Source organism: Sinocyclocheilus rhinocerous, unplaced genomic scaffold (assembly GCF_001515625.1).
Source record: "Sinocyclocheilus rhinocerous isolate Xijiao unplaced genomic scaffold, SAMN03320098_v1.1 scaffold200, whole genome shotgun sequence".
In the NCBI taxonomy this organism is placed as follows: domain Eukaryota; kingdom Metazoa; phylum Chordata; class Actinopteri; order Cypriniformes; family Cyprinidae; genus Sinocyclocheilus; species Sinocyclocheilus rhinocerous.
This window is the reverse complement of record NW_015641014.1, coordinates 3,041,722-3,064,453: the sequence shown is the minus strand read 5'-3', so window position 1 is coordinate 3,064,453 and position 22,732 is coordinate 3,041,722. Positions and strand designations below refer to the sequence as shown.

The 22,732-nt window shown below is 37.7% G+C and overlaps 2 protein-coding genes across 4 annotated transcripts; both read right to left on the bottom strand.

Moving 5' to 3' along the window:
* Nucleotides 1–6,373: 6,373 nt before the first annotated feature.
* spam1 (sperm adhesion molecule 1) lies at nt 6,374–10,764 on the bottom strand. Of its 2 annotated transcripts, none has more exons than XM_016569925.1 (4): nt 10,707–10,764; nt 9,473–10,405; nt 7,634–7,723; nt 6,374–6,936 (listed from the first exon to the last, which is right to left on the bottom strand). In XM_016569925.1, exons 2-4 carry the CDS (start codon nt 10,394–10,396, stop codon nt 6,631–6,633), a joined length of 1,320 nt encoding a protein of 439 aa, XP_016425411.1. In that variant the 5' UTR covers nt 10,397–10,405; nt 10,707–10,764; the 3' UTR covers nt 6,374–6,630. The 2 variants fall into 2 exon arrangements, with proteins under 2 accessions (XP_016425411.1, XP_016425412.1); XM_016569926.1 differs by having other exon boundaries at nt 9,473–10,396; nt 10,707–10,738.
* Nucleotides 10,765–14,220: 3,456 nt separating this feature from the next.
* On the bottom strand, nt 14,221–21,798 carry LOC107753633 (hyaluronidase-4-like). Of its 2 annotated transcripts, XM_016569844.1 has the most exons (5): nt 21,654–21,798; nt 18,400–18,535; nt 16,589–17,580; nt 15,773–15,862; nt 14,221–14,782 (listed from the first exon to the last, which is right to left on the bottom strand). In XM_016569844.1, exons 3-5 carry the CDS (start codon nt 17,540–17,542, stop codon nt 14,318–14,320), a joined length of 1,509 nt encoding a protein of 502 aa, XP_016425330.1. In that variant the 5' UTR covers nt 17,543–17,580; nt 18,400–18,535; nt 21,654–21,798; the 3' UTR covers nt 14,221–14,317. The 2 variants fall into 2 exon arrangements, with proteins under 2 accessions (XP_016425330.1, XP_016425329.1); XM_016569843.1 differs by lacking the exon at nt 18,400–18,535.
* Between the last annotated feature and the right edge of the window lie 934 nt (nt 21,799–22,732).

The window sequence follows — 22,732 nt, the reverse complement described above, 5'->3', positions numbered from 1 at the left end:
AAGAAAACCAATATATTATTAGCAAAAACAGGTGCAAATAAAGTGAAACTAATTCCAAGTGAGTCTAAAGGCCCGATTACAATGATAGAACTAAGAATAATGAAGAACGATAACTCTAATGATAAGCATATTAGCACCCACACAAACGCACAATAACCTTCTGTTTATTATAAGTACACACGTTTTGTCTGTCACTTTAAAATGATTGGGTGCTTTAATGCAGGATGGTTTCTAATTGGTTGTCAATGTTTTTATTGTTCCTCCACTTATTGTTCATCCTGAAAGTGATTTCAATGATATCGTTCCTCAGTACTGTTATCATTGTAGCTGTGATGTGGACTTCACTATTCGCATGGAATTAGAACGATTATTAAGACTTTATAGGCCAAGTTATCAACCTTGGTGTGAATGGTCCTTAAGTCTTGATTTTCAACATTTGGAAAGTATCCAAATTAACTCATGTTTAATCTTTTCATCTTCACCTCAATGCTTAAAATTAAAGATTTATCCTCTTCAGACTTACAGTTCAGCCTCAGGTCCACAGACTTTAGGAAAACATACTATAGTCTTATCTAAAAAAATCCAGAACTCACTTTAAATGTCAGATTAAATAATAAAAAAAGAATAATAATAAAATGTACTACCCGAAGCGTATTGGCCCACAGGACTGAATATTCACCCTGAGTAAATGTTAATCAGTATTCTGAGTCACCACAGTTAAAAACAACCGCCAGACAAGGCGTTTTGGGCGTTTACCCATGTAGCCCGACTGCTAATGCTGTACATGTGCATAAACAAGCATTTAATGAACCAGAAAAAAATACTGTCAGTGCTCCCAAAGGGAATGTAAATGTACAGTTTAAAACTGGAAAAACCCGATGTTTTATACTAGTCTCAGATAGTTAGACCGATATTTGTAACAGAACCTGAGAGTGGAGGAGGGTTAAATGTGCAGCATCATCCACTGGCATAATAATGCTTAACTGGGTGTATATGAACAATCTCAGCATTGTTTCCCTCCCTCGTTCTCTCTCTGAAATAGAGAAAACATCCTTTTTCAGCCATCTCTGTTCTTTAGCACTCGCATGTAAAGTGAGTTGTGACTTATCAGCTCTGTTTTCTTTTACATTTGTCATTTTGATGGTTCGTTTTTCGTTTTGAATCACTTTCCATTTCCTCTTTCCTTTCCCATACAGTTTGTGCGTCTCTGTGAGCTTCTCAAGGAGCTTTGTGTCAGCGTATCAAAACACATACTAACATGGACTTTTTAGCAACAAAAAAAAAAAAGAATGAAATTTGCAGAGTTTTCATTTGGACAAAGGAAACCGTTTGCGTCACTGTGGCATTCGGGCCGAAAGGAAACAATCACTGCCCTGTGTGGACTTTTTATGGCATGTGGGAGAAAGCCAAATGAGCATTACTGGCCTGCGACTCAGTGGTCACAAACAAAAGGACCGCAAGAGACACTGAGGTGTTATAATTCATTTTAAGCATTCAAGGGGCCATGAGTCCAATAAACCACATGTGAAATATGTTTGCTTCGACACGCATTGACATCCAAAATCAATGCGAGGTGAATCCATTTAAAAGTTGCCAATATCCTAGATTTTGCTTTTCTTTATTGGTCCTTTTCAACTTTTATAATGCAAACCTCTCTTTAAAAACGTCAGCTATTTTGTCGTCAAAATCCATCAAAGTGATACAATCAGAAAGTGTCTCTGCTCAGTTCACGGGGTGAAAAGCTTCCGAATGCCACACACGTTGCAAAGGTCATTTTTTTCCATAGCAGATCCCACATGCTTTCACATGTATTGCCGGTTGCATGATAGACAGGGCAGTTTGCGTTGAGGGGTTTCCAGAGAGAACTGTTCTGGAAAGACATCAAAGGCGATATTGCATATAATAATAATGGCCTTGTCACTTTGATGGGTTCAGGAGACCTGAGATAAAGCACTTCTTTCCTAAAATGCAAGGTTGGAAAGGTTGCCATAAAATGTATTATTTCCCTTGACTATTTTATGTTACTTAAAATTATAGGCCTACAGAAATAAAGCAATTCAGACACCTTTTGTATGATGTAAAGAAAAAACTGATTTGTTTTTTATTTTAATAAATTATATATTTTTGTTTTATTTAAATGTACTGTCATTTATTTTATTAAATTTAACTATATTTATTGACATTTATTGTTCAATTTAATCAAATAAATGACATTTAAACAAAACGAATGAATACCATTTTAAAAATGTAACACAATTATAGGCCTACTTTAGACTTTTTGAATTGATTATATTCATTTTTTTCATTTATTATTAACAATAAATGTTATCAAAATCATATATTTACTAAATAGGTGTTGTAAAAGGAGGACAGCTGCTTATTACTCTGACGACAAAAAGTCACATTAAGCTGAAGAAGAAAGGGAAAGGAGTGAAGAAGGTGGAGAGGGGATGATGCTGGATATCGCCCATCTGTGCACAGGAACGACAAGGCATTACTTCTGGGCCGTAGCTGACAAGTGAATTGAGTAATTGCCAATCGTGGCAGGCTTGTGCTAATGAGATTTCATTCCTGAGCCCCGAGCCAGTCTCTCCTCATGCATGATGGAGTTTAATTACGGGTGAGTACAGAGATGAGCAAGATGTTTACGAGGACCATGTCTAAATGAACTTCTCATTCACTCACACCGTTCATGCCATCATGCCAAATTTCCTCCATGAAAATTTTGGAGGGGAAAATGTCATGCGTATTCATTTCATGCATAATTTACAAAGCTAGACTGCCTGACGCACTCTGAAAAATGAAGGTTCTTTTTTTTGGCATCAATGAAGAACCGTCAATATCCATGGAACCTTTCCATTCTATTAAAAAGGTGCTTTTATAGTGGAAAATGGTTCTTTAGATTGTTCAGTTGAAGGTTCTTGTACCAAAAACATACTTTTGGGAACTTAAGAGTACCTTTTAAGATTTGTCATTAATTTCTATGACATTACCAGTCCTAGAAATCACCTTTGCACCTTTCCTTGTATTTCCAGGTTGTATTTGATTTTTGTGGTGGAATGACACATATAGGTGGTGTCAGTGGATTCAGTCCAGTAGTCACTGAGTGGTGCTGGCAAGCCTCTGGGTCACCGCATGATCTGAGCCCTTTATAGACGGTCACAAAGAGCTGAATGAGTTGATCTATGGGAACACTGACAGGCTATCGTCCTCAGGCGCTGCATGCGGCTGACCTGTGTTATAAATCAAAAGAGTAATGATATCAGGGTCATCCTAAACAAATAATATTCATCTTCAATATCATTTGAATACAGTGGTCTGGTAAAAGAAAGATGAATCCATTTGATTTTTCTGTTTGGATACTTTAAGAGAAAAAAATGACTAACAATAACATATAAAAGGAGATTTGAGAATGTGGACTTCTCAAATGGAACCAAGAACGTCAAACTGGAACGTCCCAAAAGTAGGTCAGCGGTAACCTTGTGTGGCATTAGTCAGAGGTGTTTTAGTCCACTGAAACCCTCAGATATTTGTGTTAGAGGCATTATGAATCACATAACTCAAGGGCAAAACACTGACCATGTGTCATCATCCATTTGTACGTAAGAGCATACAGAGAAAAATTTGTTACAGAAATTATATCAGGCCAGCACTTTATTCCATGAATAAATACCTCCTTAGCTCACAAAGCTGACCCCATCCTTAAGCTGGAGAGAGATAGATTACTTTTTCTGAACTGAAATTTCATGTCTCTTCATTTGCTGCCATGTTTTGGTCCACCTAGGTCAAGGACACCCTTGAGAGCACTTGAGGAGAAGTCACTTTTGATGTGTGCCTACAAAGCATTTGGTCAAGATGAGTGCAAAAGCACTGTGTACTGTAACTACTGTGTTTCTCTATGTACTCGTTTTTATACAGTACTGTAAGTACCCGAGTTTTCAAGCTTCAAAATGAACACAAAATTATCATCTACTGTACATCCATAAAACTTTAGTGTTAAGTCGTACAATAGATTTTTGTGAGGAACAGATCAAAAATTAAGTTGTTAATTGAAGATCTCCCCCTCCAGAGGAAGGTTCATTAAGCTGAACTCGAGAACCAAAAAAACGGTTTCACTAGCGAATCATTCTCTGTATGCTATTTCAGATGCACGCATTGTGAACCGGATCAACCAATTGATTTAAAATATCTGATTCAAAAGAATGATTCATTAACGAATCGGACATTGTTTTCTCATGAATGTGAATTTTGGTCTATTCTTGACACAAAGATACCATATGACAACAGAAGATTAAGTAGGCCTAATATGGAATAGGGGTCTACTTTAAATGCATTCAGAAAAGTACATTCTGTAAAATTACTCCTTTTGTGTTTCAGAGAAGAAAGTCATACAGGTTTCGAAAGACATGAGTGTGAGTAAACGATGACGGTTTTCATTTTTGGGTGAAATATTCCTTTAATGTTGCTCTATATAGTCATGTGTGTTTTGGGGAGGTTTAGTCTGACAGATGGTCTGAAAGTCAGGGTTCAGAATGTATGTCAGTAGGTCGCCATAAACACAAATACAAATCCTTGTTAGAGCAATGACAGCCCACACTTTGACCTGAGGCATCAACATATTCGCAGGCATTAGAGAAAAGTCATATCTTACTCATCTACAACAACTGACAATATCTTTTGGCTAAATCCTCAAACAAGCAACTGTAAGAATGCATTAAAATTGTATCCATTCAAACCACACACACATACATTGGCTACATATTAGGAATCATAGGTAGTTTGACTTAAATACGTTATGTAAATACGTTATTACACACATTTAATGCATAAAATATATATATATATTGTACGTTATAATTTGCATGTTAATGTATGCCCACACATTCCCAACAGCTGACTTGCATTTTCTCACCCGTTCCTTTTAGCTGTATGTTTTCCTTTATTTTATAGAGTCACTGTTGCAGTTTCTGTTTGGTTACTCAATAGTAAAAGCTGTCTTTTGTCTGTCTAGGGACATTTGCGTCATGTCACCCTGTGGAAGCGCGGACCAGCCCCCCTTCAGAGTCTGTCACAGGCGGTCACTGCAGGATCTTTTGTTGATCATGTAGCTGTTGCAGTTTCAGCTGAAAACATACCTCTGGTCTTACTGTATGGCACACACATTAAAGAAGCATTTTTGGTGGGGATTTCTACTAGCCCAGAAATGTGAGGAGTGAATCAGAAACGTTACGGGTGCTGGTTTGGTATTTAGAGACTTTGTTCTGTAAAATACAATTTAGTAATCTTTTGGTTAGCTCAGATTCAAAAGAAAACTTCATAATCAATAAAAAAAAATTATTATTATTAAGATTAATATGAGTGGACTATCTGTAGTGCTGTGACGTAACAACACTGCCATCTACAGTCAATTATATAATTATATTAAGAGTTTATATCTGTTATGCATAGGCTATTTATAATATGTTAGAAATATCGTTTATTTGAATATTGTGAAAATTGTGAACATTCATAACTTAAACATTATCATATAAAGTTTCTTAAATAAAAAACTAAAAATTGAAATAAAAAAGTTATTAACAAAATATTAACCTCTTTCCGTATCAATGACCAATCACTGTCAAAGGTGAACTTTTAAGCCAATCAGCTTTCGTTTTTACTCAAGTGCGTCATCAAACCTGCGTGTGGTAAACGCCACAGTTGAAAATAAACTCAAAATTAGATAAAATGTCGGTAAAAAAAAAAAAAAATTATTGGAGTTTTTCAGGATAAGTGTTACGTGTATCGACAAGGTAAGTAGATTTTAGATGGAATGGGGCTCTCCATTCGATTATAAATGTTTGTATGATATTTATTGATATTGATTGGAAAGATTATATTGCATCCTTGATTACTATATTGAGGAGAGATCGTCTGTGTACGACAAACAAAACGTCCGCAAACAAAACGTTTTGAAAAATACGACATTGTGTGGGATAGTTGAGTACATTGTAATGTTCATAATGATATGAGCTAGTATAGGGCATCTTAGCTTGCAGATTCAGTATTTGCACTGTTATAGTAGAAGGTCTACTGTAGTTCAGATCAAGTGTGTATGTAATGCAGAGACAACGACTCCTAGTGGTTTAAATCTGCAACCTCTTGGTTAAAATTCTCCCTGAAGGGCTGTCTCCATACTGTACTTGCATTACATTATATATGTTTATGTGTAGTCAGCAGGATAACATTCAGAAGAAGCTTTTCATGTCAAACCCCAGGCAGACTAAAATGTGCCAAGGAAAGAAAGTTTGATCAATTTAAAACGCCCCTGATTCCTAAATATTACTCTTTTTTTTCTTTTCTTTTTACCTTTGCATCATAATGACTCCAACATGCATGTGTTTGTTTCGGTATCAAAATGCCTAATTTTTAATACAACAGAAGTTAATTCAAATAAGGATGGGTTGTGTTTGACAGTTTGTGACATAATTATAAATTTTATGTGACATTTTATTAGACTGCAGACAATTTCATGTGCTCTGTATTCAGTATATCATTAGTGTAAAAATTAACTCACTTTTTAGTGAAGTAATGTAAATGAATTACCCTCTCTAAATACAATAAATTTGTCTACTTGTTCTACAACATTTTCTGTTAGAAAGCGGGTATTGTAGCTGTGCACTTCCTGTCTTCATAGCACTGACAAGTGAATTTGTTTTTCCAGTAAGTGAGATCACTTGGAGAGGGGGTCCCCGTGACCACATATTTCCCATCTTTCCTAATGATTTGGTGGCTTTCTGAACTAATGTGAAGGTAATCGTCTGAGTTGTAGTTTTTGCGGACACAGCGTCCATTGCCTTGACAGAGACTTTTGCTACAGAGCTGGGCCGCAGAGGTGACATTGGCAATGTAGGGGTTTAAAGTATCAGATAGGTATGCAGACAAGGCTTCACATGAGGTCTGAAAGGAAAGAGAAGCATTAAAATTACTGTAATTTTGTCATGCTTATGTCATGTCATTCCAAAAACATGATTTTCTTTCTACTATGGTTCAAGTTGGGTCTATTAAGCTTTAGAAATACAACAGAGCACAGTAATAGTGGTCCATACAACTTGCACTATATTCAAAGTCTTCTGAAGCCATATTATATATTTATGTGTAGTCCAAAACTAAAATCTTTATTTGCTGACGATTCCATGAGCTCTCACATTTCACCTGTTTTTGTGTACTATAAACATGTTGTTTGATATCAAAAACATTGCATATTATGGATTTTGTGACCAGTTGTTAATTTACAGTATATATCCATTTTGCTGGAGAAACAAATGGCGGTGCGGTTGTCACGCTCACCATCACAGCCATAGACAGAACTGTGACTTCAAAACAGAGGTATGTACCGAACCACCATTTGTGTGTGCTGTTACACCCCTGTCAGTTGTCATTGGTTTAAAACCTGGCACAAAGCATTATGACCTATCATACTTGAATTTGTGCATAATTGATTGAGATGTGAGAGCATTATGGAGCTCAACGTCACCAGTCTCAGGAAAATAGCAGCAATGATATTCTACAGATCATTATCTTTTGTTTTATATTAGATACATGAATAATATGTAAAAAAAATTTAAATATTGCTTTAAGAAAAAAAAGAAATTACCTTGTCTTTGTAATCAGCACTAGCCCCCCATAGCACAGCCCCGGAAGCTCCCAGGGCTGCACTCTCACCGATACTGCTTACCAAATCGATCTATATAAAAACAGACAGCATATTACTGCAAGAAACCTATATGGCCTAGACCTGTGGTTTCCTAGAGTACCCTCAACACTGTGCAATCTGCATGTATCCTTTGTCTGACACCCATTTCAAGCATTGAAGCAGGAGTTTCATACTCAGCTCCTGGAGGGCCACAGTTCTACAAAGTTTAGTTTTAAACCCTGCTCCAACACAAATTCTTGTAGTTTTCAAGTAACCCTGAAGGACTTTATTAGCTGGTTTAATTAAGATTGAAGCTAATGCTGCGTTCGATTTACGTCAGAAGTCGGAGCTGGGAATGACGTCACACCCAAGTGGACCATGTTCCAGTAGAGAAGTCAGAAAACCAAGATGGATGCATCCATTGTTAACTACACCAGTCGATTAAAAACACATAAAAAGTGGTACTTTGCACAGATAACGCCATAGTATCATGTCCACAAATAGAGTTTGGATAGTACTGTGTGAACTACTGAGTTTGAGACACAGACAAACATAAGTGCTACTACGGTTTCTCTTCTGTTGATGCACTGAGCAGCCATAATATATTCTGGAGTTGGAATTGTTGTGATTCCTCTGAGATTCCTAGTCAGAACTCAGACTTGGGAGGGTGTTCCAATTAAAAGTTCCTACTAGGATCTCAGAATTTCCAACTTTTGAGTACAAATAGAATCTAGCGCTAGCATGAATTCTGCAGGGCTGTGGCCCTCCAGGAAGTCAGTTTGACACCCCTGTCTCGAGTCTCAACTAATGAGCTGATGAGTTGAATCAGGTGTGCTTGATTAAGGAGACATTAAAAATGTGTTGTGGGGGCTCCAGGAATGTGGTTGGGAATGACTGGCCTAGACCAGATGTGTCCAATTTTGCTCCTGGAAGTTAACTGTCCTTCAGAGTTTAGCTCCAACCCCAATTAAACACACATGAACCGGTTAATCAAGAGGCTTGTTTGAGATGTAAGCAAGAGTAGACGGCTGCAGTGAGGCGAGGAGTGAAATAAGTGCAGTCAAGGCGGACAGTTCTGACCTCTCGTAGCAGAACTGATACCTATGAGATCAAAGGCTGATATTGCATTATAGCTATATGATATAATTACAATTCTGTTGTTTTTATATGAAAATAAATATGATGGACAAACAAACAACTTGCTAATTAATTCCATTTGAAAGATGTATTTATCATACATTTTTACTTTAATACAAACATGTATTTTAGAATTTTTTTAGAAATATGACAACAATCACATATCTCACACAGAGATCACACTGTCATAGTGTTTGGGAATATTCACGTATAATTTAAACTCAATCACATGATATCAGATATAAAAAGCAAACATTTTAGAAGAGAATGCAACATCATGGTTGTTTGAACCAATGAGCATTAAGCTGTGTCGTCAGCAAGTCGTTTCCCATCGTGCTTTTGGTCAACGTAACTGCATGGCCAGCTCGCTGTTGCGAGAGAGTTTTGGCATATGTCGGCATGACATCACAGCAAAGCAGACTGCCCTCTGACACATTTCTAATTGGCATGCATCTTGCGGTGATCACCCATGATCGGTTCTTTGCAGATTTTGCTCATCTCAAACGAGCCTAAGGTCTTCAGACTTACTATAAAATTTGAAGCTGAACTTCAAGATGTTGACCCTCCAAGAGCAAGTTTACATACTCCTGGCCTAGACTATGCTTTCCATGTTTTGGTTGTACCTGCCATGGTCAATAACAGCCAGTAGTCTCCATACTATACCTCATTCATGTAAAGCTCCTTTTGGTCTCTTAAGAGAGGCCGTAGGTAGACGTAGACTGGTGCAGTGTGGTGCCGTTTTGGCAGGGCTGCCACTCTTATTGCCTCTTGCACCTGGTGACGAACAAACAGTGCAGCGCTCCTGCTTCCACTCACAGAAACTGGCAGATATGCTGATGGGTAAAGGGCAGTGCTAACCTCCCACAGCCAGAGCAGCTCGTTGTTCAACTGTTTTGTGTGCTCTGAGCAAGTACCTGTATAGTTTGACTCCTCAAAGTCATAGTTATAGCAGTCTGGGAACAAGTAGTAGCCCCACAGATGCAGAGGTCGAAGATCGATTCCCATTTTCAGAGTTTCTTCCATGAAACGTCTGGCTTCATGCTGGAATTGTAGGCTGGCATCGCTGAATGCCTGTTGCAGGTCAAGGGAAGAATTCTGCTGGAGGGTATAGTTGACGGACAGTTCTTTGAAGATCTCCTTGTCGTCCACATTCCGATCAAACATTGGAAGCCACTCTTCCCAATCCATGACAGCGAGACCAGTGGTTGAGTCCAGAATGTACTGGGTAAACTCTTCCTTAGCTTTATCCAAACTAGCAAACAGGTTGCCCCTCTGCGGGATGCCACCATTATACTCTTTCAAGGAGTGGAGGTCTACATAGGGGTAAAGGCCAATTCGATTTTTGTAGAACAGGGTCAGGGATTGATTGCGTTCCCTGGCAGGTGTGGTGACCGCCTGGAACAGCGATAAATCTAGAGGGACCTTCAGTTGTTGGCATTTAGAAATAGGAGCATTCCATAACAGCACAAAAGGCCTATGGAAGAGAGGAACTTCTGTTGGTGGAGGAGACAGTGATGTGATAAGATGCCCGAATGTAATGAAGAGAAAGGTGTAAAATGGTAACCGTTGTTTCCTTTGGTCTCCCATCTGCGTACACTGTTTGAGATTAAAAATTATAATAATGTTTTAAAATAAGTAAAACATTTGTGCAGCAGTATCTTATAAGATTGTTTTGGCACAATAAAATACAGCATTGCAGAAATAAACCCTGAAGTATTCACATTATCTTTGCTAGAACAACGTGACAAATGGTATGCATTTTTAAAACATTCTTGTATGGTGGTTTGGCTAGAGCGTTCTTATAATTCATCAGAAATATATGGAGCTAAGAGATGTATTTATAATTAAAATGCATATTCTTAGTTAGTTTGAAATTTAGAAATAATGAGTATCTTACCGAGTCAATACAGGTTTCTCCTGTAGCAAGAATCAAATGTAGCTTGCTCAGGTTCCTGTTAAATATTAGCAGAGGTCAATGTTTAAAAACGCAAGACTGTGCTTGTTGTATGTAACTGGAAAAGCATTAGTGTAGTTAGAAATGATCAGTATGCTCTCTGGTTACTTTTAAAAACCATTTCCTAAACATCAGGTCACCTAGGCCTAAATCAACTTTATATTTAATGATACACCAAAAGTTTGTTGTTGTTGTTGTTTCATTTCGTACAATCATTTTGTACTTTTGGAATGCAAGAAATATCAAAATCTCACTTTTATGTGTGGATCATTATCTTATTCAATCTGGTAAAAGCAAATTATGTTTGAGTTCAGACAGTACAGACAGTAGAAGATTGTGTTTGGTTTAGAATTTTTTTTTTTTTTTTAAATATTTGAACTTTTTGTATTTACCTGTACCTGTATTTTTGATTCGTGTCAAAACCTCAGCCCCAACTGTAATGTAAAATATGGTCGAGGGGGCATTGGGGCCTGAACAGCTTGCTATCATCAATGGTAGAACGAATCCCCAAGGTTATCAAGACATTTTGCAGGAAAATGTAATGCCATCTTCCAGTTGAAGCTCAACAGAAGTTGGGTATAATGTGATCAGATGATGACCCAAAGGGGGGAGGCTCTACAATTTATTAAATCACATACATTTTACTCCGTGCACTGTGAATGTTTACATAAATGTCATGTTTGATAAAGGGATTAAAATGTAAGCAGACTTTGTTTGGAAATTGATATACAGGTGGCTTAGTTGAACATCAGATCAAATTGTATAACAAATTGTTGACGAAATCTGGGTAGATACAAAGGATTTGCGTAGTTGTTTTCTGTAATGCATTCCAAGATTTTGACAATGAGAATCAAGACCAGGTTACAATCCTTTATTTGCAGTGCATCAAGACTCAAGCAACATTTGTCTTCATCGAGTATTTGATAAATGGTATTGCTTAATGTAAAAAAAAAAATCAAGTAATGAATTACACATTGCATAAATGACTGATTTTGAGATTAATAAAAAATAACTCTGTGGAAATATATTTTGGAGAACTTTAGCACTGAGGTAAAATAAAATAAAAAATAAGACACTGACCAATAACGAAGGCTCTGATAATAGTGTCTCATACGAACTACGGTCTACATGCAACAAAATGCAGCATTTTAGAAAACTACATACTGAGTCAAAACGGGTCAGAAAATAGTGATAAAACATGGTCCGATTATCCTTCAACCTGAAACTGGACATGTAAGACAATCTGTAGACCTCTATTACAGTTTGCAGATTTTGCTAATTAAAAGTATTCAAAGTACTGAAAGATGTTGAGGCATAATACCTTTCTTTGTTTTCAGTATCGATCATTCTGGCCTCATTCAAACAAGAGCAAAAAAAGACACAGTTTAACGTACAATCATAATGAGTTTTCACGCACCACAGCATACTGTGGTTTAGCAAATGCAGACTTACATGTGTAAACATAGGCTACATCTTCATAATCTTTGGTTTAACACACATTTCAGGAATTTGGGGGACAAAAACAATAAAATGAGACTTTGTACTTTAATGAAATTCAACTAGCTTCAACTCTGGTTGTGTCCACTGAATTTTCTCATCATTAATATGATGAGTACAATGATTTATTCTAGTGTGCAATATTGATAAAAGCTTAAAAATATGATGAAAGATATAAAGATTAATTGTTTCATGTAATGTCTGCACACGCAAACAAAGCCAAAACCTAGATATTTTAGGCAATATAGAAATCCTGGCCAGGACGCGTCCTGGGAAAATGGCACGTATGATCACCCTATGTAATGGTATAATGGCAAACTTGTCATGTTGGCATTTGTATTGTGTTTTATACAACTTTTAATAAAATGAGAACAGTAACATCTTAACATGATTTTGTGTATACTATCTGTTTTCCCTTTTTTGAGAATATTATAAATTGAGGCACATTTTATTTTATTATTTTATTATGAGTTTAACCATTAGGCTAAGGATTATTTTGACCCACTAGCTAGCACAATTCACTTCAAATAAGGATGAATTGATATATAATTTTAAGTTTAGCTATTTAGTATGTAGCAATTTTGAAAAATTTAACATTTGGTCAGTTTAGATTATAAAGCATGACATGTTTATATAATATGTGGATCTTACCTCATTTAGGTAAGTTTTGCATACCCAGCGCTCCCTGACTTTGAAGTGCTCTGATAGCAAGTATTGTTGTAAGTGATAAGCTTGCTAATATACATCACGGGAAGCATCTTGGTGTCAGTGCTTTTTAAAAACAGACTGCATAGATTTAACCTTTCCTGTCAGAAAACAGTGACAAGTTAACAATCATCAAGCATTCATCTAGAACAGTTATTAAAAAAATATATTCAGACTGAAGTTTGTGCAAACAAGGCTTGCATCTCATCTACATTAGCATACAGCACCATTGTAACATCTATCATTTTTCAGTATTGCAAAATCACAAATATTAAAACCTGACTGAGTCATGATGTGCCATCAAAGTGGCTCTTTAGCCGCTTTTCATTAACGGTGAAGTGTGTCATTTTTCTAATCTGAGATAGGAGAAAATACAACTGTAATTTAGCTATCTGTAGGTTGCTAAATTTAGTTGTCAACCGTGATAAAATTAATTGCAGCATGAGTTATTTGGTATCTTTAAATCAAATTCTCATATATATTTATCAGCCATTGACCACCTTGCTCTCTAAGCTACCGGCGTTGCCTGTCTAAAAATCTTTATTTTGGTTGACCACTAGTGTAAACTTTGGCTTTGTAGCATTTTAAAAACATTTCTCTGTTTGTGAATCTGACCAGCTGAACATGCCAACAGTGAATGTGTGAGTTTGGGCGGGGCTATCTGTTTATTCAGCCAATGGGGGGAGTGTTTGGGAAACCTGTTTGGGAACATTAATTGTTGTTTTTGCAGTTCCACCTGAGGCCTGTTTCATATAACAAGTTTACCAAATAAGCCAGGTTTATTTCAGTTAGTCTGACTAAGGCCCTGTCCACACGAACGTGGTTATTTTTAAAACCGCAGCTTTTTCTACGCGGTTTGGCCATTCATCCACACGCAAACGCAGCACCAGTTCACTGAAACCGAACATTTTTGAAAACGCCTGCCAGGGTGAAGATTTTCAAAAACTCCGGTTGCAGTGTTATCGTGTAGACATCGAAACCGGAGTTTTTGGCTTGTGACGTCGGAGCCTTTGCTGTTATCTCCGCCTACTGGAAACTTTTTCAGGCTTCTGATTGGCCAACATGGCTTTACGGTTGAGATTATATCGCCACCTGTTGGTTTGGCATGCTCTTGACAGTGCTTCATAGCTCGCGTTTGCGTTTTCATGTGGACGGAGATTTTTTTTAAAACGGAAGAAGGAAAAACTCAGTTTATAAAAATACCCGTGTACGTGTGGACATGGCCTAATTGTCAGTTGATTTGGTTCAAAATAAGTCAGACTAACTGAAATAAGCATGGCTTGTTTGGTAAACTTGTTTTATGAAACAGCCCCCTGATGATGTTAGTGGTGCAGAAAATACACACTTCACCTCTAAATAGAACTAAAGTTCAACAAGAGGAGTAGAACAGTCAGGATGAGCGCGTTTTGTAAAGGCACAGCACTATCCTGTATGTCTTTGTCAACCTCTGGTTTCTTCTTTCCCTCCTCCACATCCTCTTTGATCATGTTGTCCTCCTCTGTCTCCTCCGGCTCTATGCTATCACAGCGCTCTCCTTCATACCCCTGATAACAGTGACAGCGGAACTTGTCGGCCAGCATCTGCCACTCATTCTTAGATGGCTGTCCGGTCACGGTGAAGGTGCCGTTTCGATTGGACAGAATCCGATAGCTGCCGCGGCTCAGGTGCAGGTAGTGTGGTGCCTGTGGGTCTCTACGGACACATCGCCCATTGGACTGGCACAGTAAGTCGCTACAGATTTCTGCTGCCCGGGTAACGTTAGTGATGTACTGACCCAGTCTATGGTTCAGAAATGCCTTTACTTTGGAACAGTTGTGCTGAGGGGACAGAGGAAGTTACAGTAAGTTAAAACGGTGGCATTAAACTACAGGAAACTTAGTGCAAAGTTTGCTGGCAAGTTTATTAATGCATTCTGTATTGAGCCAGAAATCAATGTAAATGTCACATTGCATTGCAATCATTGTATCTGGTGACCTTTTGCATGTGTTAAAGTGTCGCTGCTACAGAAAATATCTAGAACAGGGTTTTTCAAACTTTTTGATGACACAGACCCCAAAATAAGGTGGTCCCATTAAGACAGTGATTCTCAACCAGTGGGTTTTTATTGAAAAACATATGGTTCTTGTAACTTCTAGAATCACAAAATGAATTGTGTTTAATGTATTATATCAATGATCCCAGTTTCTTTTAATCAAAAAGTTTGGAAACAAGCAGCTTTGTCATAATAACAGCATAAATGTCTAAATTATCTGATTTAATGTCTGAATTATCTGATCTAAATTATCTGTCGACTTTTAAGTCAAAAGGTTTAGAACCACTGCTTTACAATGGATCAACAAAATGTATCACCTGAATGTATTTTAGAATTTTTGTCTAGTGTATATCTGAAATGTCTTTTAGAACTTTTTGTTAATTGTATACCTTGTGTAATTTATTCTGAGATCGCCATGAAAATATCCTTGATGCTGGCATGGCATTAAAAAGTGAATAAATAAATAAATTACAATGGATCACCTTTAAAAATTAGCTGTATATTTTACTATTATTCCAACAAACCTGCCTGCAATTTTTAGGTGTGTTTGATTAGATTTGGAGCTAAACTCCAAAGGACAGTGGGTCTCCAGAAGAAAGGTTTTCTTGAAAAGCTTGAAAATCCCTTGTCGAGGAATTTTGTCCTTGAAGCATTTTTTTAAACTAATAAGCACAGCAGTCTTGACTAATGAGACAAATGTCATTGTAGAAGAAGGTACCCGCGAACAGATGTTTTGAGATATTTCAGGTATATCAAATGGTGTTAAAAATCTCACCCTTGAAGAAGTGAGGTTAAGATCCCCCCAAATGACAAATCCTGCAGCACCCAAAGCAGCGCTTTCTCCTATTGTATGTATCAAGTCTTTCTGTGAAATGAAAATGAATAAAGAAATTAATGTATATACGTATATAACATCATTGCAATGAAAATTTCCTAAAATATTAATAGTTTAACTGAAATTATTACTGTATAAGTGTTTGTTCTGTTAGACCACAAGAGGGAGCTCTTGATTTCAGACTCACAGTTTTTGTGTTTAGAGCAGAGGTCTCAAACTCAGGGCCACAGCTCTGCAGAGTTTAGCTCCAACCAGCTCCAACTCACACCTGCTTGGAAGTTTCTAGTAATCCTGAAGACCTTGATTAGCTGGATCAGGTGTGTTTGATTAGGGTTGGAGCTAAGCTGTGCAGAGCTGTGGCCCTCCAGGAATTGAGTTTGAGACCACTGGTTTAGAGCAAGGGTGTCCAAACCTTTTCCTGGAGGACCACTGTCCCGCAGAGTTTAGCTCCAACCACACACCTGAACCAGCTAATCAAGGTCTACAGGTGCACTAGAAACTTCCAGGGAAGTGTGATGGAGCTGTTTGGAGCTAAGCTCTGCAGGACATTGGCCCTTTAGAAATGTTAAAATTTGTCCAGAAATGTTAGAAAATGATATAAATGTTATCACCATTTGTTTTTGAACATATAACAATCAGAAGATTCAAACAGAGATTCTTCTTGACTGTATGATAAAACTGTATTGAGGACTTGTGAATGATTCCCCAAAGTACATCTTATTATATTTAGATTTCTGATTGAATATATGCTCCTACCTGGGTCAGAAACGCCATGGCCTCATCTCTATACCCCAAGCGTGTGTATACATATGTAGGCAGCTCATAGGGCAATGAGGTAAGGGAGGCCAGTCGCAGCGACTCCAGTACCCTGTTCTGTGAGAAGTGCAGGTTGCGAATGCTGTCCATGTGGCCTTTGCGTATAGCGAGGGCTGGGAAGAGGGCAGTGCTGCTGTTCCACAACCAAAACAGCTGGTCGTTGCGTTTGCTCTCCTGTTGGGGGCATGTGCCGTTGTAGTCGTGTGCATGTACATTGTAATTGTGACAGTCAGGGTAGAGATAAAAACCCCAGAGTCCGTGCGGACGAGTTTGTGTACCGAGCTTCAGTGTGCCCTGCATGAACTCCTTGGCGCTCTTCTCGAAGCGCAAGTGTGCCAGTTCTTGCACCTGTTTCTCGGTCACATTAAGGTAAGCCTGTGCAATCAGCTCGCTTGAACGCTGTCGGTAAATGTACTTTTTGTTCCAGTTACGATCCCACTGTGGCCGCCAGAACTCCCAGTCAATCACAGCCAGGCCACGGAAGTCTTCCGAAGGGATGAAGTGTGCTATGTCTTTTCGGGCTTTGTGAAGATGTGCTTCAAGGCTGCTGTTCTGAGGTAGGCCTCCATTGATGGGAACCCCTTGCTCGTTGTAGAAAGGGTAGTAACCCAGGCGGTTGGCATAGAAGATGGTGACATTTTGGCCCGTGTGGACGGCTCGTGGACTGCCACTGATATGGAAAAGATCAAGGCTGACGTTGATATTGTACTTCAACATACACATATCCAGTGGAGCATTCCAGGCTGCCAGGAAAGGCTTGCGGCCCACCAGAGGCAGCTTTGCAGGTTTCTGGCAAATGGCAGAATGGACCTGGATCAACAGCCAGGAACAGATGATGGCACAGGCTACGGGCACAGTGTGGTGTTGCAAGGCCCCGCAGGGCACACCGGGCATTCTGCTACGTGACTCAGCACAGGCAACTGTCAATCATCCTGTGAGGGACAAAAAAAGAAGTGAGGTAAGTAGCACACAGAGTTATACAGTGTTTGCACAATAACTGGTACATTTACATTTAGCATGATTTATCCAATGCGACTTGATAGCTTAAATGATAGCTTAATGTGAAATGGCATTTGTAAACAAATTAATTCATGTGGTGAATTCAGAGTCAAACAGGATATTCAATTAATCAAAACAAAATAGGATGGGATTGGATTTCATTCCAGAGTGGATTGGATTTCATACCAGTAACTTTATATATAAGAACTGAGCCAACCCTGAATGTGAATTTGTTAAAACAATGCCTAAATAGCTATTTCGTTAACAGTAGACTGTGCAACCAAGATGAAAGTCATTTCCGAGACAGAGTTGTTTAATTAAGGAAATCTTATGCAGACAAATGTTGTTTCTTAAGAATAACATGCACTGAATTGTTCTGCACTGAATTGAAATGCTGTCTTAAATGCATGTTCATGCTAATTTTAAGTTTATACTAAGTTCAGTGGTGCAAACATTGAATATCTATTCTTAGCAAAGAAAAAAGCAATTACGACTGATTGTAAAGTAAAATTAGCTTGCAAACCTTTGCAACTAAATGAACATATACAGTATAGACAGTCAAGAAATACAAGCATTTTTGGTACTGGCACAGTAGATAATGTCTAAAATGGCTTAGGTGTTCATCTTTAAGATGGACGTGAAGCCATTTGTCCAAAGTCTTAAGCCAAGTTAACTGTGCAAAGTAGGGAAAGGTCAAGCATAAACATAACATTTTGTGCTTCAGCTTGGTTTGATTATGAGTCAAACGTTACTTTGGGGGTTGCAGTCATCAGTCAAACCAGCAGTTAACCACAAGGGTAATGGCCAAATCCAGCCACATACTCTCACCAGTGTGGCACCCACATAGCCATAATCATAGCTGCCCTCGCCAGATGCCCTATCTGCATGCTAGAGCATTAAAAGACAAGACAAAGATAAAGGGTATGAATTTCATTGCATTAGATATAACCAACTGGCATCTGCAAACAAATACTCTTAGCTTTTCTCACAACTAACACTGGTGTCAAGGTGAATTTTAGCAGATATATAAAGTCAGATGCTCTCAAGTGTCCAAAAACTTTTAGGACTACTGTATGCATAGCACAGTATACTAAACCGCTCATCTGACTTTCATTATTTCATTGTGACTTGGGAAAATTTTGAAAATTGTGGTTTAAGTAATAGCCTCCAAGTTCGTTAAAAATGTTACAGGATGTTCTTTAGTACCAGATAATCAAGAGTCTCAGTTTCTCTCAGAATAAGGCATGGAACCAATCACTAGTAAGCATGGCAGTAACACATGTATTGGGAGGTTATTAATGCCAGTCATGTGCTAAATCAGAGGTTGAAAAATGAGGTATGGCGTGGAATGTTGCGGATGAAGGCAAGTTGTGGAGCCCCGTGGTGGTTGTGTTATTGAGTGGAAAGAGCCTGGCTGAGAGCGCCGTAGCTCCTTTTTCCCCTAGGACTGGCGCCGTGCCCATGCCATGAGGGGGAAGAATTAAACCACTTCCTGCGTAATAAGACCTCTGCTTTGCATCGAGTTTCACAGATGATCTTCATGGCATTTGTGCATGGAATATCTTCACACACTGATAATGTATAAAAGGCTTTATTTATAATACTGTGGCTTGTGACAAAGGTTGTTAAATATGTAGAAGAGGAAGGATCCCACATGTGATTATGCCTAAGTATGCGAGGGAATTCAAGTTGGGGAATGAATAAAACTTTCCATGAAGCTTTAGGGTTAGCCGTCAATGAAAACACTTGGAGAATTGAAGTGATTGTAACTGTATTTCAGATAGATTTATTTATCTTTGAGCTTCCTCAAACCCTCAGCCCTCTCTGGCAATAATTAAGATACATGTGGCTCAGTGAGAGTGGCTTTTACAGAAACCTTTTCAGAGAAACCACAAAAGGCATGGAGTCGACCTGATGCTTGGATTTCGATGCGACTTCATTCAGCCCCATCCAAATGTGAATTTGATCCAAATTGGAAACATAAATATGACTGAGCCAGATTTACAACAGGAGACCGAGAGGTTTCTTGAATCGCCATAAAGGAACCTCAGGGCTCCTCAAAAGATGTGTGGTTTTATATCTGTGGCTCTAAGGATGACGTGAGGCAAGTGTTCCCATTTAATAATTTGTTTGCCTCAAATGAAACAAGATGACATTCTTTGACATCCGTAGCTTTCATTGTCATTACGGATATTTTCCATTTGATCTTTCCTCAAAGTCATTTGAATCCAAAGATCACACACCAAGATCACAGATAAGAGGTCTAATTTGGTTATTTATTGCTGTGTTTAATGCTCGAATGGTAAACAAAACCTTAAAAAGATGATCTTAATCACAGTGGAACCCAAACAGAGATCTACGTCAGGTTAATCTGAAAGCGTGTTTTGGTTTGAGGTGGATTGTTTTCTCTTAGGTAGTCAGGATAATAAGTGATCTCTTGAGGATCAAAGAATCGTATTTTGGGCTCTGCTGACACAATAAGCATCTTCTAAAGCTGCCTTTGAGTACTGCTGACAATGAAATGGTATAATGACACTGCGTTTTTACCATATACCACAAGTGGTCTTCACAGTGATCATGGGCTCCTGGGAAACGTTGACGTTAGAGGCTGTCAGTTTCTCCAGCATCACTGGCCGTCACCCAAGAGAAGCTCTTTATCCGGAAGTGCGTAATCTCATCTGTAAACCCTTCACTCTGATTAACTCACTTCAAAATATTTACAGAGCCACTGTTCAAAGACCTCGGTGGTGCCACGGCACATTTCCTGACAGTAAACTTTAAATTAAACCCTTTGAGGAACACATATATTTGGAATGAGCTAATTAGGTTTTCTTTCATTTGATTTTCTTTGCGGAGAGGTCTTACCCTACAACTTTCCCATTCAAAATAGTCACAACACTGTTGAAAATCCCCTTTACACTATTAGTGATATAGTATGCATTAATATTAAAATTCTGACTGATAATTATTTTCACATTTTGACAGATAACCGATAACAGCTCTATACGGCTCTATTCTAATTTTATTTAAAAATTGTATTACATTTATATCTAACTTTACAAATTCCTTCATTTATTTTGTATTAAATGTATTTGTACTATATTAAAATGTACGGTTTATACTGTTTTCAATTTAGGAATAATGTACAGTATAAAAAATTGACATTTTGAGATTTGTAAAGATTGTGTTTTACAGTGATTTTAAATGTAGTGTTTTGAGATATTTACATTAATTAAGCATTAAATGATGACAAATGTAAAAGCAGAGAAAATGAGCATGATTAAACATTCAATATCAATACCGATAAATTTAAAAACCTCTAATATCGGCTAATAACGCATTTGGTACTCAAGTATTGTGCATCCATATGTAAAGGTCTTCGAAACCCCATGTAAACATATTTGCCTCTACTATTGAAAGAGGGCAAACATTGGTTTTTGTTAGCTTTGTTATGTTTCCAAGACACAAGATAAAAAAAAAAAAAATCAGTAACACTTTAGTACTGTATAGGGACCAATTCTCACTATTAACTAGTTGCTTATTAGCATGCCTATTTGTAACATATTGGCTGATTATTAGCACTTATAGAGCACATATTCTGCATGACCATGTTCTACATCCCTATTCCTACCCAATACCTAAACTTATCAACTACCTTACTATTAATAAGCAGCCAATTATGAGTTTATTGAGGCAAAAGTCATAGTTAATGTTTGTTAATAGCCAAAAAATCATATTGCTTAAGTTAACTCAAAGTATGTGTCTACAGTCATTCAAAACCTTCACTGACGTCTGGATACAAAGTATGTGCAGGAAAGAAAACACTGAATTACAGAGTATGCTTAACTCAGAACAACACAGACAACAATTTTAGAAATGCTATAAGAAGACGGAATGTGCCTACTTTTGTCATGCACTTTGCTTCAGAGTGTGCTGATGTCAACAGGGTCATGCGAAGTGTGTGTATATATAAAATATTGAGTCACAGTAATTAGAGGTCACTCACCTGTAGAGCCCACACCGCTGCCTCAGTCACATACGGCTGACGATACACTACACATACCTCTCTGCATCTACAGTACTCTAGCATAGTTTTTCTCTGTCTGCTGAAAAGCCTACCCACTGCTTACTTATATGCACAGCAAAGAGAGAGAGACAGAGAGTTTCCTGAGAGGGAGGAGAAAACAACCACAGAGCCACAGCGAGAAACCCACAACACTGCGATTAGAGTAGAGAAGGAGGGAGGGAGGACTCCAGTCTAAATCCCATTGACTGAGTGTGTACGTGAAAGTACATTTGTATGAGTGTGTGTGCACATTTGATCCTCTAGACACCGTGCACAGCATCTTACCTTCATCCACATCACTCAGCATTAGCCGGGTTCATCATCCTCCAATCACCTGGCTGTATTCACAGGGGATTTTAATACACTGCAGACATAACCAGGCCTTGTTGAAGCTCCTGGAGCATTTTTTCCTGCTCGAGTTACTGTCCCTTGTGGCCTGTGATTGTCTTGTTTTTGTCTCTTAGTCACTGTCTTTTGTGGATGAAAGTAGACATTTGCCAAGAAATGTAACTAGTGGCCGTAAATAAACTATCAAATAAACTATAACTGTAAATAAAGCATTATACGACCAGGGATTAAATGGGCTTTTTGGGGGGTGGGGAACCCTAAAATAGACACAAAACACACAAGCAAATTAATAAATAAATAAGAAGAGAAATTAAATGAAATATTTTTCTGTTTAGATTCTTTCTTTGTCCTCTTTCTCTTAGAGCCATCATCTACATTTCAATTAATGTTAATTAAAAAAAATAATAAAAATTTGTAACAAAGTTAATTGTACATTATTATATTGTGATTCCTGAATTCACATTTTAGCGTTTGAAATGTCTTGTTTTAGTGTCTTTTTGTAGTTTATGTAGACGAAATAATATTATAGCATTTTAATATTGGCAATAGAAATAATTATTAGCCTGAATAATATTCAGCTTGCTGGATAAAAAAATAAATAAAATAATAATAATAAAATAATTTTAAAATTAAAATTTAATTTTAAATAAATAAATAATAAAAACAAACAG